The sequence below is a fragment of the Sceloporus undulatus genome, chromosome 9 (genome assembly GCF_019175285.1).
Source record: "Sceloporus undulatus isolate JIND9_A2432 ecotype Alabama chromosome 9, SceUnd_v1.1, whole genome shotgun sequence".
In the NCBI taxonomy this organism is placed as follows: domain Eukaryota; kingdom Metazoa; phylum Chordata; class Lepidosauria; order Squamata; family Phrynosomatidae; genus Sceloporus; species Sceloporus undulatus.
Window position 1 is genome coordinate 17,447,894 of NC_056530.1, and position 18,200 is coordinate 17,466,093.

Here is an 18,200-nt window from a genome sequence, read left to right on the forward strand (position 1 = left end):
ACATTGGCCCTTAAACGGCGCCAAAGGAGCTACAAAGGCCTAGAGTGTCCTCTCTAGGAATCTCCATTGCAACTCTATGGTCAATATCTGCCAGACATTGGCCCTTAAACGGCGCCAAAGGAGCTACAAAGGCCTAGAGTGACCTCTCTAGGACTCTCCAGTGCAACTCTATGGTCAATATCTGCCAGACATTGGCCATAAAATGGCGCCAAAGGCCTACCAGAGTGTCCTTTCTAGGAATCTCTAGTGCAACTCTATGGTCAGTATCAGCCAAAATAAAGCTGTTTCAGGTCACCTTGGAGGTAAGCTGTTTAAATGTTGCATGCGTCCTAAGAGGTCGGAAGCCGCAGCAAAGCCACGCTCCAGCGTTAAGGATTAGAGCGCAGCTTTGGCGCAGCTTCTGGCTTCTTAAGATGCGTGTGTCATTTAAACAGCATCACTCCAAAGTGACCCAAAACAGCTTTATTTTGGCCTCTCTGTTCAGGCCCTTTGTCTCAAGATCCCATTGCATGCTGGTTTTCCACACTAACATTGCTGTGTCTTTGCATCCTGAGAACAAGTACCCATGGATTGAACGAAGTCTTAGGAACCAATGGCTTGTAAAATAGGGGCTCCTCCATTCATTTCTCCTCACTGGATTGTTTTGGGGGGGAGGGAGATAACCCACTGTATGTTTTGGTTCTTTATTGCATTTGGTTTGCTGTCTTGTGATTTTGATGTTAATCTGAATTTGCATCGAAAGATAACTTGTTCTGTATTTTTAAATACCCTGAAGGCACCAGATCCAATCCAATCATGGAAGCTAAGCAAGGCCAGACCTGTTTAGTACTTGGATGGGAGACCACCAAGGAATGCCAGGTGTTGTAGCCTATATTTCAGAGGAGGACAATGGCAAACCGCCTCTGAGTATTCCTTGCCTAAGAAAACCTTATGAAACTTATGGTCTAAGGGCTGCGAAGGCACTCAAACACATATGAATAATAATAAAAGGGCAAATGTTTTGAGAAGTAAGTGTGTGAGATATTGAATAATGGGAGGCTTTTCTATTGTAAACAAGTGGCACAGAAAAAAGTAAGTGTTGGCTATAATCCTGTGCATATTGGCATGGCAGTAAATGACATTAGAAGCAGCGGGATTTGTTTATGGGTAAGCATGCTCTTTTAACATGACATTTCAAGTGTTGAGCATTGAACCTGGGGCCTTTTCCATACAAAGAATGCACACTACTTAGTATCCCTTATCTCTCTCAGTTGGCCCTTGGAAGAACCTTTTCCTTATCCCTTATGTGTAAAGCCATGTAATCATTTCTTTCCCCATATGAATTGCACATAAGTCTATATGACAGGATTTGTTCCCTTATTGCTCTGATTTAGCAAGTGGTTTCTGATTCCACGCTGTGCTGGAAAACAGCTTAAGCAGAGTTGGGATGTCATGTCGGCTGAGTATTGTGGAAGTTGTTATCTTAAAAAACGAACCTTTCTCAGCTCTACGTGTGAATGGCCTATATTTCAAAACTTCCCTTTTCTCCTCTTACCTCTGCAGAGTTTTCCCAGAAGCAAGAAGTCTCAGGACCTGTTGGGGGCTTCTATTCCCTCATCTGTTGTAGCTGAAGTTTTGAAAAACAACATTGTTGTGAAGAATGGCAGCTAAGGTGCAGGACCAGAGCCTGGACTCCACATGCTCTGATCCTGTAGAGGAAAGGGATCCAAATAGCAGCATTGAGGCTGAGCATCAGGACTTGGATAGAGATGAGCCAGAGGCAGCAGGTGAAAGTTCAGGAGCCAGAGGTGAACATTCGGAGATGCCAACCCAGCCTCAGGCTCAGTGTTCGGCCACAGGCCTGCAGGCTAAACAAGAAGAGGAATCAAAGACTGAGGCCTCGTTGGTGCCACCTCCTGCAGAGGTAACTGCACCGGTTCCTGTCCCGTCCATGGGAGAAGGGAAAGGAGCAAAGCGGATGATGGAGGATGATGGTGACCTCTTTAAGGAAATGCCTGATGTCTGCCAAGAGGCTAGAGAGTCAGGAAGGGGTATGCTCTTGCCAGATCTCTTTGGGGAAGCTCATCAGGCTCACAGCAGCCTGAATGCTGGCCAGGCTGGAGGCTGTGCAAAAGTGGAGCAAGCTATCCCATGTCTTTCCAACGTGGGTTCTGAAAATCAGCGCAAACGCTTCCGAGGCTTTGCATACAAAGAGACTGAAGGACCCCAAGTGGCGTATGAGCGACTCCAGGAGCTCCTGTTCCAGTGGCTGAAACCAGAGGCCCGTAGCAAGGAAGAGATTGTTGAACAGCTAGTCCTCGAGCAATTCCTGAATCTTCTCCCTGAAGATGTCCAGCGCTGGGTTCGAGAACGTCATCCTGAAAATGGAGACGAGGCTGTGGCCTTAGCAGAAGACTACCAGTTTCTGCATCCTGAGCCTGGAAGACGGCCCTACCCAGAGAGAACAAGGCAGCGGTCTTCAGCAAGGAGCTGGCTCCGCTGAAGTTCATGGAGCAAGCAAGCAGGACTCATTATCAGTAAGTAGCAAAGAAGGAAATTTAGCTGAAGCTATAGGACCACTGAGTATTCTGGTTTTTGTCAGATACACAAAATCTCACTTTTGGTAGCTAACATCCATATGGTTCACACCTACCCCTAAAAACAAAAAGACAGTTCAATGTTGAAGAGTTTGGCGTTGAAGGAATGGCATCTGAGAGACATATTTAGGAAACACCAAAACTGTCTGTGGTTAGTGTCATAGGTTATATCTTTCCAAATATGTTAATAAAAATTTCCTGAGGAGAATCTGATACAGTGGTTATACCACTGATTTAGGATAGCAGGGGGCCTGGTTCATTTGCCTCTTGAGTCATGATGCTAACTAAGTAATCTCAGGCTAGTCAGTTGAGCCCAGGATTGTAACTACTGGGAGGGATTAGGCCTTCCTCAATAAAAAATCTGCCTCTCAGTTCCTTCAGTCACCAAATTTCTAACAGTGGATTTACTTAAAACCTCAAATGCATATTGGCAATTTAGGTGTCCAAAGAAAAGGGGCAGGCAGTTACCAGTGGGATGCAAATGGAGCTAATGTAAGAGGTCTCATTGTGAGCAATGTCACTGTCTCATTCTCTGTAATGCTAGAAATTTGGGAGCTGAAGGAAAATAGCTCTATATTTTTGTGATACAATTGCTTGTGGGGTAGGAAGAGCCATATATGCTGCATGACCGCATTAGAGAAAGAAAAAAGAAATAATACAGTTATGGTTACAGGAAGAAACATGTAGTATAAAACAATCTAATGTTTTGTATTCAAGGTATTGCTCTTGAACTGTTAGACAGGGCTGGCTCTGCCATTAAACAGGATGAAGACATCCTTTTTAATGACAGAGAGGGGATTTCTGGAGTTTTTTCCTCTGCAGGAACTAAGTAAATGGGATTCCCCCCCCCCCATTACTTTCACATCTGTTCAGGTTGCAGATATCATGACAAGCAGAATGCTGTTGAATGCTGTGTTATATATTAATTTACACTACTGCTTCAGACTTCTGTTCCTTGAATTCTCCCATTTTCTATTTCATATTTCTGGAATTTAATGTGACAATATGAATGGTAAATCAAAAGCTTTTTAAATCTGTTTCTAACAAATCCTTGATTTCTCACCCCATCCCTCCAATACAGATTTCAGAGAATCAAACACCTAGTTATCTTCCAAGCTAGAGAGGAACCAGATGGACATCAAGAATCAGAAATTACAACAAACTTCTGCTAATCATGAAGAGACTTTTACACCACCTTCCCCTGCAGGAAGCCCATTACCTTATCCAACAGGCATGTGTGTGTGTCTATCCATGTGCACGTTCATATATATATGTGGGTGAGTGAGTGAAGAAAGATAATAAAACTGTGTTTGGTCCATACTGCATCCTACAGAATGCCCTATGGACCATCAAGACAAGAATAGGTTGGAGCAAGAACAAAGTGTGTGTGTGTGAGAGAGAGAGAGAGAGAGAGAGAGAGAGAGAGGGTGGGGGGAGAGAGAGGGAGAGGAAGAATGCTTGAGATGTATGTGTTTGTGTGCAAGAGCAGGGTTATATATCCATGAGCAAATTGATAGGATACAGAAGAGGAAAGGAACAAATATGGTATTTCAGTCTAGTTGATCTGAGCAGAGCTTGGAAATGTAGTTTTTTGGGATTGCATTATCTCCTTCCATAATGCTTGGAGTTGTATTCCAAAAAAATTAACATTTCTAAACTCTGTATCTGAAGCATTCTCGATTTCATTACTATAGATTATATTTTTCCTTTCTTCATACCACCCATCAGGGTGTGTGCGTGTGTGTGATTGCCCAAATATTGTTGGTAACTGACTTCTCCCGTTCCTTTGTATTGAGAGAGATGACTCAAAGTTTGGAGATAATGGTTTGTCATGTCTGCTTTTTCTGGGTGGATCGTTGCTTGTTAGTAGGGAAAGTACTGGAAGATCATTTAGTTATCAACCTAAGACACTTGGGTGAAGGGGTAACTCCTGTTGGTGATCATAGTTTTACAGGCCTCCCCTCTTTGCTACACCATTAGTTCTTACCAAGTGAAACCAGTCAGTTCATTGTATTGCTGTAGCTGACAGCAAAGACAGCTGTTTTTGTATTGTATAAACCCTATATGATTGTTTGTTTTCTGGCAGACCATTGCCAGTGTGCTTCTGCTTCAACCTATGGGGAAAGGTGCCCTGCCATTGATCCTCTCATGTAACCACTGGTGAGGAGACTTTTCCATGTAAACAGAATCATTCACTCGAGAAGCCAAAGTGGTGACGTTCTTATGGTCTTTCACTACACAGAAGTATTTTAAACTGCAACCTTTCCACAACCACAGTATGCAAGGCCAGTCTAAAAATGCTGTCATCTTACTGGCCCCAAATACAGCCTTAACTTGTCAGAAGGCCCACCATCACAATTAACCTACAATTGACTACAGAATATCTTGCTACTTACCTTGTTAGCGCCCCTCCAATGCCCTGGTTTATATTAGGTTGTCATTCCTCTTGCTTGTAGAAACTATGTTTTTGAAAGTCTTTGGTATCCTACTGTGCTATAGCTTACATCCTTGTCTTGCGTCAGATGGCTGGATTTTGAGCCCTGCTTTTTTCTGTGTAATAATTTTGATGTGTGTAATTCTGTGGATGAGCGCATAGAATAAAGGATCTTTCTCCTACACTTGTCTTGAGTTACTGTCTTCCCAGCTGTATAGCCTTCATTTCTTTCCAAACAGCTCTTTCTCATATTAAGAGCAGAAGGTGACCATTTATTCTTTGAAGGATGTTATGAACTAATAGCTACAGAGGAATCTGAGGTGAGGAAGAGGGACTTCTAGCTACCTCTGAAGTAGAAACGTATGCTCCAGAGTGACTAGGAAATAGGGGGAGATGCTTCTGGTACGTTGGGATTCACTTTGGTGAAAGGCATTCATCTGTCCATATTCCTCAAGCAATGGGAGAGGTCAAGGTATCTGTGGGGCTGGAGACAAATAGACTCCATGTGCTTATTGGACATAACTTTATATTGTGATTTGTATGATTTTTCTGATATTATTAATGAGAGATTCTGTTTTAGCCCCCCCCCCCTCTTGCTCCCCATATTTGGGAAAGTTACTGAAGACTACTGGGGGTCTCAGAGAGATCTATCTTTAACATAGTCCACAAAGTATTGTGTGCCAGTGCTAGTGGTCCCTAGCTTGTTTAGCAAGCACTGAAGCCCCATCTCAGGTAGTGAAGAGAGAGTCCAAGTGTCCTGCCCATGAGAGTGTTAGTTATAGAGAAGTGCAGAAAAACAAGCAAAATATCTGAATATCCATGACTGTAGGCACTGATAGTTGCATAGTTGTAACTGTGTGACCTGTCTGCTTTATTGTATACACTCATATAATAAGTGTAGAAATTCAGGTTAAAAAATTGACCCAAAAAAACCTGAGTCGACTTATCTACGGGTCGATGTAACTACAGTACTATATCTTAACTCTTATTTAAAAGAAGGGATGAAGCACCAACTCCTACTCTCTCACCCATCCGGTTTTAAAAGTAAGCACAAAGAGCTATGTCTGGTGGAGTTTTGTAAGTTCTTTGACATTGTTTTGTTCTGCTTCATCCTTTAGATCCTTTGCTATATGCTCCTAAATTTTACCCTCGACTTATCCATGGGTCAGGTCAACATCCATAGTTTTGGCTCCAAAAGTTGCCCTCGACTTATACATGAAGTCCACTTACAGTTATTTTCTGTTCATTTCCTTGCTTGTTCTCTGATTTAAGAACTTCATAACAGCCTGATGGGATAAGACCCAAAGTCCATCTAGTGCAGCATTCTGTTTCTCATGGTGGCAATTGAGATGTCTCTAGGAAATTCTCAAATACAAAATAAAAGCAAGCAGTTCTCCTCTGCTCTGACATTAGATAATACTCTTCTGAACGTGGTAGTTCCACTTAGCCATTAATTGGCTAATACCTGCTAATCATACCATAATCATACCATAAATATGTTTATAGAAGGTCTTGTCTGTGCTGATTTCAAGGCGGTTGTAATAGACACAGCACTTAGTATTTGGAGTTATACTGCCTCTGAAGATGGAAGTTCAATTTCACTATTATCGTAAGGCGACATGTAACAAAATGTGGTAGAGAGTGCTCTTCAGGGTGCCTTCCTCAATGCTCACTCCTGTTATACCCCATGAACTTCAATGTCCTCTGAGCACACTTAAATCCTCCTCTAATTGTTATATGGATCACACCAGCACTTTCCAGTGTGTGTCCTATTTTTTTGTACTTTAAAAAACATTGGGGTTCCCCTGAAGCTAACAATGGGATGTGTGTGACGTTTTGCCTAAATAAAACAAGCCATGGGTTTCAATAGAATGAGAGCCACTGATACAGCTATCCTTCCTGCGTTTCAGTCCCTTGCCACTAGAACTGTGTCAGCAAACAGGTATTTTCTTTCTCTCTCACTCTTCTTACCCTGTCTTACAGAATTGGCTTGAGACTACCTGTTTCTCTTTGGTTGTTGCCACTTGAGAAATAATTCCCCCCTGAAGTTTCTAATTGCAACTCAGAAACTGTGTAATTTGATATATTGCATGGTTGCAATAAATAATCCCCAGTGGCCTGGCAAGTTCAAATCTTTTAAAAACATATTGTTTTGGCATTTGGAAGAAATTCATTGCATCTACTTTTGCTGTATTAAGCTATTAACGTTGTATATCCTAGTCAGACATAAACCCACTTGCATTGAATAGGGCTTACTCCCAGTTTAATGACATATGACTATAGTTAGCAGAATATTTTCTTTTTTTTAAAGCCCCCGTGGGGTGTGGAAAGTAGGAGTAGTGAACTTTGGCCCCATACAGACAGGCCAATATAAAGCTGTTTTGGGTCACTTTGGAGTTTTGCTGTTTAAATGATGCATGTGTCCTAAGAGTCTGGAAGCTGTGCCAAAGCCATGATCCAGTCATAAGGACTGTCACGCAGCTTTGGTGCAGCTTCCAGACTCTTGGGATGCATGCATCATTTAAACACCATATCTCCAAAGTGACCCAAAGCAGCTTTACTTTGGCCTGTCTGTATGGGGCCTTGGAAACAAAAACTAGCTAGGGTGAAGTTTAAGCTACCTATGTGCTGGTCCTAATCTAGTTTGAAGCTATGCGTAATTCTTAAAGATGTTAAAGCAACACTTCTATTCCATGCTAGATCTGGGGTAGGAATCATGTCCTTCCTGATGTGGTTGGATTGCAATTACTAGCATTCCTCACCATTGGCTTTCCAGGCTGTGGCTGCTTGGATTTCTAGTCCAATAATATCTGGAAGGCTGTACATTTTCTACTCCTGTTGTAGATGAAAAACATATAGGAAGCAACATGTTTTGTGCAAGAACACCCATCATCCACACTCAGCATTACCAACAGCAAAGGCAAACAAGGTCCATTAGTGGGTGTTGCCTCTTAAGTTGTTGTGGATAGGATTGTATTGCAGTTCTCTGTTATTAAAGGAACTTAGCTAAACGTTTTAGGATTAAAGTTAAACTTTAAGTGGATGTTAAATAGTGGCTTAATTTTAAAACGTAATCCACTTCCAAAACTCCTGCTGCCTGAGATTATGCAAGCATTCCTATGAAGATTTACTGAGGAACTGGCACGACTGAAAGTAGTAGAACTTACTTCCAACTAGGCATGCTTAGGTGTCTTGCATATGAATTAAGCTGTCCCATCATGACGCAACATCCCATAAGAAAAGATTGTCTTGTCCTAGTCCTATGTTGATTAATCAGTGTAGTGTAGTGGTTAGAGTTTGACCGTGAGATTCTGGTTTTGGTGCTCAATGACCCACAAAACTCAGTGGGTGAGCTTGAACCAGTCATTCTGTCATCCTGACCTGCCCCGCAGGGTCTTATGAAGAGATGTGGAGAGGGATTGATTTTTATAGACTGCCATGAACTCACTGGAGTAGGGAGATGGAATAAGTGAATTAATTTCTCAAGTTTCTCTCTCTGTGTGTGCGTGCACATGTATTTTCAAATGATCAACTTTGCAGATGACACCAAATTAGGAGGAGTAGCTAATACCCTAAAGGACAGGATCAAAATTCAAAATGACCTTAATACGTTAGAAAGCTGAGTCAAAACTAATAAGATGAATGTCAACAGGGAAAAATGTAAGATACTGCACTTAGGTAGAAACAAAATGAAATGCACAGATATAGGACGGGAGACACCTGGCTTAAGAAGACTACTTGTGAAAGGGATCTAGGAGTCCTAGTAAACTACAAGTTGAACATGAGTTAACAGTGTGATGTGGCAGCTAAAAAGCCCAATCCTATTTTATTCTGCATCTATAGAAGTACAGGGCTCCCCCGGGTTACGAAATTAATTCGTTCCGCGGCGCCATTCGTAACCCGAAAAGCATTCGCAAGCCGAAGCCCCATAGGCGCTAATAGCGAAAGCCGCGATTTGGTGCGAAAAAGCGCCGAAAAGCACCAAAAATTTTTTCGTAACCCGAAATAACCTTCGTAACCCGGAACAGTTTTTTTTAATGGATTTTTTTCGTAACCCGGAAATTTCGTAACGCGGCGCATTCGTATCCCGGGGTACCAGTGTATAGATCAAGGGAAGTAACAGTACAACTCTATTCTGCCTTGGTCAGGCCTCACCTGAAATACTGTGTCCAGTTCTGGGCACCACAATTCAGAAAGAACATTGAGAAACTGGAGTGTGTCCAAAGGAGGGCAACTAAAATGGTGAAGGGCCTGGAAACCATGTCTTATGAGGAGACACTTAGGGAGCTGGGCATGTTTAGCCTGGAGAAGAGAAGGCTATGATAGCCCTGTTTAAATATTTGAAGGGGTGTCATATTGAGGAGGAAGCAAGCTTGTTTTCTGCTACTCCAGAGACTAGAACATGGAGCAATGGATGCAAGCTGCAGGAAAAGAGATTCCACCTCAACATGAGGAGGAACTTCTTGACAGTAAGGGCTGTTCGACAGTGGAACACACTCTCTGGGAGTGTAGTGGAATCTCCCTCCTTGGAGGTCTTTAGAAAGAGGCTGGATGGCCATCTATCAGAGGTGCTTTGATTCTGTGTTCTTGCATGACAGGGGGTTGGACTGGATGGCGCTTAGGATCTCTTCCAGCTCTGTGATTCTATTATTCTAAGTTCTCTGTTGATTTATGGGAACCCTGTGAATATCATATGATTTTCTTAGGCAAGGAATACTCAAGAGGTGATTTTGTCAGTTCCTTCTTCTGAAGTATATAACCAACAGCACCTAGTGTTTGTTGGCAGTCTCCCACCTAAGTACTAGCCATGGTTGATCCTGCTTGGCTTCTGAGATCAGATGGGATCCTTTGCTTTTAAGGTATTGCATTCAAACATAAAAGCATTCACTATAAGGAATGACATTTAGAGATGTTGAAGCCTGTTTATTGCATTTTAATTGTTAGCTTTCACAGCTAGAAGTTTGCATTAAGGCTATGATTTCTGTGTCACAGAAGGATTCAAGAGTCTGGTGCTGGGGTCGAAGGGAGACAGATTCTAGTTAGCAAAACAATAGAATTTCAGACTTTTGCTCACTTGCCTGGGAAAGATCTCTCATTCAATTTACTGAAACTCTCTTCTGAACAACCATGCTAACAAGGAAGATATAAGTTTATGTTATATTGACATGCTGTACCATCCTATGCGTGGTAGCTTTGAAGTAAGTCCTAGTGTGTTCAATGAGGATTGCTCCCAGGAAGATATGTATATAGGTTTTCAGATTAAGAACAGGGAGACATCAGTGGGTAGGTGTGTTTTTGCCATTGATATGACTCAAGAGGTTTCTGGTGTACTTTCCTCAATAATACTCTGGATCCAATCAAGGTAAGAGCCAACCTTTGCATAAACACCGGGCTCAAGTGGTTGGGCACAAGGATAGCCTCCCAAAGATACAATGCCTTGGAGTACATCACCACAGATAAGAGGTCCTCCAGAATCACCCTATGGAGAAAACAGAGCACAAACATATGTATACACAGACATATCCCCATACATCCTTGATCTATATCCCACTTACTTCCCAGAAACGAGGCTCAAGGCAGCCCTCAATAAGATTAAAACACATTTGAACAATAACTTTAAAACATGATTGAATGTAAGGGCCATTTTAAAAAGCTCTTTCTCGCCACACACTTATAGTATTATGATTCCACTTGAAGTGTCATGGCTGTATCCTACAGAATCCTAGGATTTGCAGGTTGTTGTTGTGTGCCTTCAACTCATATATGAATTATGGCAACCCTAATGTGAACCTATGATATTTTTTTTTTGGGGGGGGGAGGAGGATTTGGCAAGATTCATTAAGAGGAGGTTTGCCATTGCCTTCCTTTAAGGCTGAGAGCATGTAACTTTCCGAAGGTCACCCAGTGGGTTTCATGTCCCAGTTGGAAATCAAACCCTGGTGTCTAGAGTTGTAGTCCAACACTCAAACCACTATGCCATGCTGTTTAAATTTGCAATTTAAGGTAGGGTATATAGAATTGTCTAGAATTCGTGAGAGCCAACATGGTACAGTGGTTTAAGCATTGGCTATGGCTCTAGAGACCAGGGTTTGAATCCTTGCTTAGCCATGGAAAAACACAGGGTGACTCTCTCAGCCTCAGAAAACCCCAGGATAGGTTTGTTTTAGGGTCACCCTGAATTGGACGACTCAAAGGCACACAATAACAACGACAACATTTAGAATTCTCAGGCAGGGTCCTAGGATTCCATTGGAGAAAACCCATGACAATTAGTGTTTCCTCAATTGTGTGTGATAATCATTTGTGCAATTACTTGCCAGTTTGGCTTTATTTGTGGGATGCTTTAAATGTGCTTTAATCTCTTTTTAATGCCAAAATTAGCCCCAGTGTGATAAACCCCTACCTTCCTTACAAACTCCACCCCAAATGGAAACCTTCTTACCCGACATGAATCTTTGCCTCCTTCCAGGACTCCAGCACAAAGCATCTTGTCAGTCACATGCCACCAGGGGTAAGCAGCTTGACACACCTGATTGTTGAGTATGTCAATGGAAACACAGTAAGGAACGTCAGGATATATCTCTGAAAAACAAGAGGAAAGAAAGAACCTTGCAAGGTCTCCATTTTGCAGTGGATCACCATATTTTTCAAAATCTAGCCCACTTCCAGGATGTGGGAGGCCTTCAAGTAAAGCATTTTCAATGCTCATGCTTCATCTGCAAAGAGGAAAGATGTATAAATTGAAAATCCTTTAGTGCAAAGGTGGGAATTGTGCTGTTCTCCAGATTTTGTTGGATTGCAGCTCCCGGCAAGCTTCCCTTCCAGTCCAGCAATACTTGAAGGGCTGCAAAATATCTCTCCCTGCCCTATGACTTTCTTATCCTCTACTGAGGCACTTTGTAGAAAGTGCCTTGTTTGAGAAGGTAGGCTTTTGCTAGTTTGGGTGTTCTGGGAAACACACTTGATATTGCATATGCAGAGGCATTGGCAACTTCCAAAGAACAAACCATGAAAAACAAAACTACACAGATATCACAGGGCCTTTTGTAGGGAAAAGGGGGTGGCGCAGCCTTGATGGTGTTTGCACAGCTTACGGAATACACAGCAATAAGATTACCAGATTATATGCAACCAATATGAATATATTACACAACTCATTCATCAGATGGACAGACGTTAAAGAAAAGCTCATATAGAGGTTCTGTATTGAGATTCCAAGAACAACAGGATCAGTGTCATCAGCACCACCAGAACCTTAGTCCGCTGGTCCTATTCCCCAAAGGCATGGTTGTGTCCCAGTTAGGGTGGCCAGATGAGATAGAGTATAGGGTTCCTGCGGGTTTACACAGCGCTGTGCATACAACCAATTAAAAATGAACAAAATAAAATGAACCTGCCAGTGATGTACATTCTAGGAGAAACAATGAGAGGTTAATACATATTAATACATATTAAAATTCAAAACCATAAAATATAACAAAGAGTCTTGGTGCCTCACAAAATTACACATCCCAAGGACTCTGTAGGACGGTGCCATGGCAGTTAAAGTGGTGTCAAACTGCATTATTTCTACAGTACACCTGCACCATAAGTTGCATACTCAGGTAACTTATGGTGGAGTGATTCATTACAGACAGCTACATCACTTGTGGCAACTCTTTTGCTCAAATCCTGCTGATATGCACTGATGTAGGCCACTTTTTTCTTTTCTTTTTTTTTACCAGGGCTTAGCAAGAGGGGTAGATAGCAACAAAACTATCACTGCTAAGAGACTGAGCTGCCCTGCCATCTCCCAAACAGCATTCACTGTCCATCTTCTTGCAAAACCAGCAGCAATGTTTCTTCCTTACCACTTCCACTGACTCTTCTACTGCTAGCATAGTTATGAAGACCACTAAGATCTTGTCCATTATTTCTAAGCCTGGATGTGGAAAGCCATAAGGTGCCCACCTTGGCTTAGTGGGCGAGACAATATTTCACATACTCTAAGAGACCTAAGTCTCTTTCACACCACACACAATTGTAGCACTAGGCTGGAACCCTGGATTTGGAGTTTGGTGATATTTTAGAGCTCTCTGTCAGAGAACTATACATACCTCACAAAGCTACAAATCCCAGGATAACATAGAATGGAGCCATGGCAATTAAAGTGGTATTGAAGTACTATATCTGTGCCGTATGAAGGAGCTCATAGTGGGATGCTAAGCCCTGGTCTGGGTTTGAGTAAATGCCTGAAAGTTCAGAGAACCATGTGCAAGGAGGCTGTGGTTCTTACCCTCAGAAGGAGAGGTGGATCCCCAGCCCATCACTTGGCACTGAGTTTTCTTAGAGGGTGCAACTGTGGGCAGCTTGACAGGGGCAATGATTTCACTGTAGGTAATGGAGGCATTCATTTTGATCAGCATGATATCATTTGCGAAGCTGGGGCAGTCCGTGGTGTCAGGGGAATCAACGTCCGGAGAACCTGAACAGCTGGTGCAGTCAGTGCTGGCGGTATTTGGATAGCATTTGGCCTGTGCGCAGGTTCTTAACTGCTCTCCCTCTCTTGGCACTTTTCGGTTGTGCAATCCAAGCCTCAGCTGCATGCCAGAGCTACAAGAAGAGATCAAAGACTTTACGGAGGTCTTGAAACAAGATACAGGTGGGCAGGTTTATTACATTAGAAATTAGACTTCTTCATCTTCAAATATGATATTACTTTTGTAAGGGGTGCGAACATTAACCAAACATTTCCTAGGGGTGTGGGACATAGGAAAGGCTGAGAACCACTGGTCTACATGATTTCTTCATGTATTTGGATGACATACTCTGTGCAACTGCTTGATGCTTAAAGTATGCTGAATGACATCACAAGAGATCATCCCAAAGGCTCAGATTTTGGGGCTGAAATCTCAGCGCCTGGGATGGTCCAACCTGGCAACCATTGTCTATAAGCCATGGTTCAGGATGCATATTTGGCATGCTCACTGTCCTTCAAGGTACAGGGGACGTTGGGTTTCCAAGTACTTTACCCTAGCAATGGACATTGATAAGAGATTATGGGAGTTGTCGATCAAAACATTAGGGATGCTCGAGCTTTCTCAGCCCTCTTGTAGATCAAGTCATGAGATGCTGCCCAGGCTGTCAGTCTACTCATAAACAGTCAGAAAACCAGTCTATACATTTAAATAATTAACAAACTACATAGCAATGCAAACTGATGTCATCTGACATTTTCCCACTCTGACAGTATTTGGGTATATAGGCAAACTCTTTTAAGAGAATCCAACATAAGGTTTATTGTCCAAGATGTGGCTTTTTGCAGTGAACCCATCATTGGCACATGTCTAGAAAAGGGACATGAGAATTGTTACTCACATGCCTTTCCAAGACTTACTCTATTAGCAAGACTTCACATTTCTGTTGTGTCCTTCCCCATGTTTCTCCTTGGAAAAGTTACATCATGAATTTTCTTCACATGTTAGATTCAATCTCTTTTCCACATATGATTGCTAAAAGGTTACATAAGGGCAGAGCTTGGGAATGTTACTTCTTTAGACTGTGATTCCCAGAATCCTCCTGCCAACATGGCTAGTGGCTCTGCAGGCTAGAGGGTCCTGGGAGTCTTAATCCAAGTAAGTAACCTTTCTAAGCTCCATATCAAAACTGACGAAAGCATTGCTTCTATGCTACCGCTCTAATAATTCTCACCTGTCAAAGCAGTGAGCAGCAGTGACCACCCAATTGTGATTGAGCAATGACCCTGCGCAGTGGCGCCCATGGGCATCCGTGATCAACACCAGCCAGGGATGTGAAGTACATACATCGCCTCCAATGATACGGTTACGAAATGGCAATGCTGCAAGACACACCAAGAAGACTCACCATGGAACACAAACCAAACTCTTGGATACACTGCAAAATCTCTCCTCCAGCAAAACTGGATTATCTCTTTGTACTTACTGTTCTAGAGGAAGGACAACTAGATATTTTGCTAATGGTTTTCCTGTGCATATTTAGTCTTTAAAAAAAACAGATCAGTACAACTCCTGCATTAAAAAAAAGCAATGCCAATGGTAGCATCAGCACAGGTCTTCAGAGCAGAGGTCCACATTCCCATTCTGCAGCATGAACAGGAAAGGCCCTAAAAGATGGCAAGTTGACTCACCACATTTTGAAAGCTATAAGACATAGCACCATGTAAAGAATCCACTCCATTTGAAGTAAATGAAGACAAACACATACTTTCAAAGTCCACAGTCTATGGAAAAGACTATGATTCTATGATTCAGACAAATCTGTGCAGGCACCATGAATTTGATGGTTGAGGGAGAGGGGACTAGGAAAGAGGAAGACAAGAATTGGTGCCTGAATGGGGCAGGAATTCTTTTCAAAGATGCCTTTCCCAAGCTAGAACCCTCCAGACATCCTTGACTTCACTCTTCATCATGTCACAGCCAGCTGACTGGGGCATTTTTAAAACTGTATAATCCAACACATCTGGATAGCACCAGGTCTAAAGTGCTGGCCCTACTAGTGTGTATACATAGGGTGTGTGTGCTGTTTAGCCTTCGGTTCAGGAAGAAGAATGCCTTAGTCAATGTTGAGATTTCTCCAACAGAAATATGCAGTTACCATATATCATTCAGGAGGTCCTACCTGCACCCAGGTAATATGCAGGTCAGAAGTAGTTTAGAATGTGAAGCAGAGATGGGGCAAGTCAGACCATGAGACCAAATCCTGCCTTCCTGGGATATTCAAAATGGACACATCCATATCAGCATTATACTCTCATCTAATGGTGACTATCACCAGTGTTTGTTCTCCCTGCTTCCAAAAAGGTGGAATGCCTCTCCAAATGCCTAGTTAGAGCAATAAGCAAAACTATGCCAGTATTTTTGCACCATTGCTGTTGACTGTGGTCTTATCTCTTACTAAATACAGCTCTCTGAAACTGAATGTAGCCCTTGGATGGAAAGAAATTCAGCCCTTAAGATAAATATATCAACCACTTACACAAGCTGCTACAGAAATGTTCACGTATGGAACTGCAGGTGGAAAAAAAAGAAACGATGCATGCCGACTCCTCACATACATTCACCCATCCCAAGTTCACAGTATCGCTACCATGAAAGTGGAGGTACTTACCAAAAGTCAGTTGCAAGAACAGAAAGACAACCAACAGTTTGATGACTTCCATGGTGGCAGGTCTGCCTAGTGAAGTGTAGGTGCGTACTTTTGAAGTGGCAGACAAGTCCAGTGATTAAGAAAACAGTGTAATTTCTTTGGCTCAGCCCCTTGATTCCTGTTTTATTTTCACCCCAAGGTCAGACCGCAGGTGCCCTGTAGGTGCCAGGTTCTCACCATTCCACCCCCGGTTTAACCAGGTAGCCATGCGGAGAAAAAACAACAAGGATGGACTTGAAGCCATGCGGAGCGAGAACAGGGTTGGACCCAAAAGCAAACAGAAGCAGAGCCAATATCTTCTATCTAGAAGGAGAAAGTAGGGTGGTTTGTGGTTTTGCAATCAAACAGTGTGACTAATGTTTCCTCTATTCCTAGATCTGCCCTTGAAGAACATTTGCAAGGTCCCCTTGGTGTGCGATGCAAGGCTGACGCAAAAGACTTAAGAAAAAGGTATCACCCTTAAAGAATACATTTTAACAGAAATAAAAGTTGGAAAAGGTATGATGCAGAGTAAGCAAGTTGGAAGGCAATATACTGAAAGTTTTGATATAGTACATATAAAAGTGAATAGGAGAGTTTAAAAAAAAATCTAGTGGTGACATGAATTTTTCCATAAGTCACACTCTGTCGTCCTCAAAAGAAGATAATAGCAAACCTCCTCTGAATAAATCTTGCTGAGAAAACCCTATGAAGTGATCACCATAAATTGGAGGTGACTTGAAGGCACAGAACAACATCAACATGTTAAGAGTTAGTGTGGTGTAGTGGTTTGAATGTTGGAATAGGCGTTCAGAAGACCAGGTTCAAACTGACAAGGTGACTTTGGGCAAGTTATATTCTCAGCCTCAGATGAAGGCTGTGGCAAACTCCCTCTGAACAAATCTTATAAAGCAGTGGTTCTCAACCTTCCTAACGCTGTGACCCTTTAATACAGTTCCTCATGTTGTGGTGACCCCCAACCATAAAATTATTTCCATTGCTACATGCATTGGAATAGCATTGGACCCAGGACAGAGCCCTGTGGGACCCCACAGTCATTGTTGACCACCCTTTGGGTTCGGCCGGTCAACCAATTACAAATCCATGTAACAGTTGTATTGTCTACCCCACATTTTACTATCTTGTTTGCAAGACTATCATGGGGAACCTTGTTAAAGGCCTTACTGAAATGAAGATATGCTATTTACAGCATCCCCTTTGTCTACCAAGCTGGTAATTTTACCAAAAAAGGAGATCAGATTAGTCTGGCATGACTTGTTTTTGACAAACCCATGCTGACTTTTTCTGATTATGAAATTGCTTTCTAGATGTTCACAAACTGTCTGTCTAATTATCTGCTCCAGAATCTCGTTGGGATCCTTTCCCCTCACCTTTTTTAAAATGGGGACAATGTTTGCCCTCATCTTGTTCTCCAGCTCTCAAAAATTATTGCCCATGGCTCTGAGATTACATTTGCCAGTTCTTTTAATACTCTTGGATGTAGGTCATCTGGTCCTGGAGACTTAGGTCCATTACAAAAGGAGTTAGCAGCGCCCTCGCCGTGAACTAGGGCTAGATGAACCTGGGCATTTAATGCCCAGCAGCCCTAGTCCACAACGACAACGGCATCAATCATGGCTCACCATGGGCGCATGAGCTTTCATAGACTTCAGTCTGCTTCCTCACAGGGATTTTAAAATGCATCTGAGGAAGTAGACTGAAGTCTACGAAAGCTCATGCTGTCCATTTCTTTCAGTTAGTCTCAAAGGTGCTACAAGATCTCTCTATGTTTATCTTCAGCAGTAAGCCTGCCTTTGCACTTTCTTCTTTGATCTTCCTTAATAACTGTTACAAGTCTGTGATGCTTGCTGCACTACCATGGTGTCATCTGCATATCTTAGATTGTTGATGTTCCTTCCTATTTTCACTCCTCCTTCTCGGTCTAGACCTGATCTTCATATATTTTCTGCATAAAATCTAAACAAGTATGGTGACAGAATGCAGCCTTGCTCAACCTTTGCTATTCCAATTAAGGTTTTTGTGAG

At 42.4% G+C, this 18,200-nt stretch overlaps 2 protein-coding genes across 2 annotated transcripts in view; one reads left to right on the forward strand and one right to left on the reverse strand.

Annotated features, from left to right (window-relative positions):
- Positions 1-5,192, forward strand: part of LOC121916069 (SCAN domain-containing protein 1-like) — a 5,540-nt gene extending 348 nt beyond the window's left edge. Inside the window, exons 2-3 of the mRNA XM_042440816.1 lie at positions 1,543-2,516; positions 3,658-5,192. Coding sequence (XP_042296750.1) covers positions 1,640-2,482 — 843 coding nt within the window. The 5' untranslated portion in view covers positions 1,543-1,639 and the 3' untranslated portion in view covers positions 2,483-2,516; positions 3,658-5,192. The remainder of the gene's footprint in view (positions 1-1,542; positions 2,517-3,657) is intronic.
- Positions 5,193-9,907: 4,715 nt separating this feature from the next.
- LOC121915617 (gilatoxin-like) lies at positions 9,908-17,061 on the reverse strand. Its single transcript, XM_042439973.1, has 5 exons — positions 16,138-17,061; positions 14,701-14,848; positions 13,286-13,602; positions 11,453-11,592; positions 9,908-10,489 (listed from the first exon to the last, which is right to left on the reverse strand). Exons 1-5 carry the CDS (start codon positions 16,187-16,189, stop codon positions 10,322-10,324), a joined length of 825 nt encoding a protein of 274 aa, XP_042295907.1. The 5' UTR covers positions 16,190-17,061; the 3' UTR covers positions 9,908-10,321.
- Positions 17,062-18,200: the final 1,139 nt, after the last annotated feature.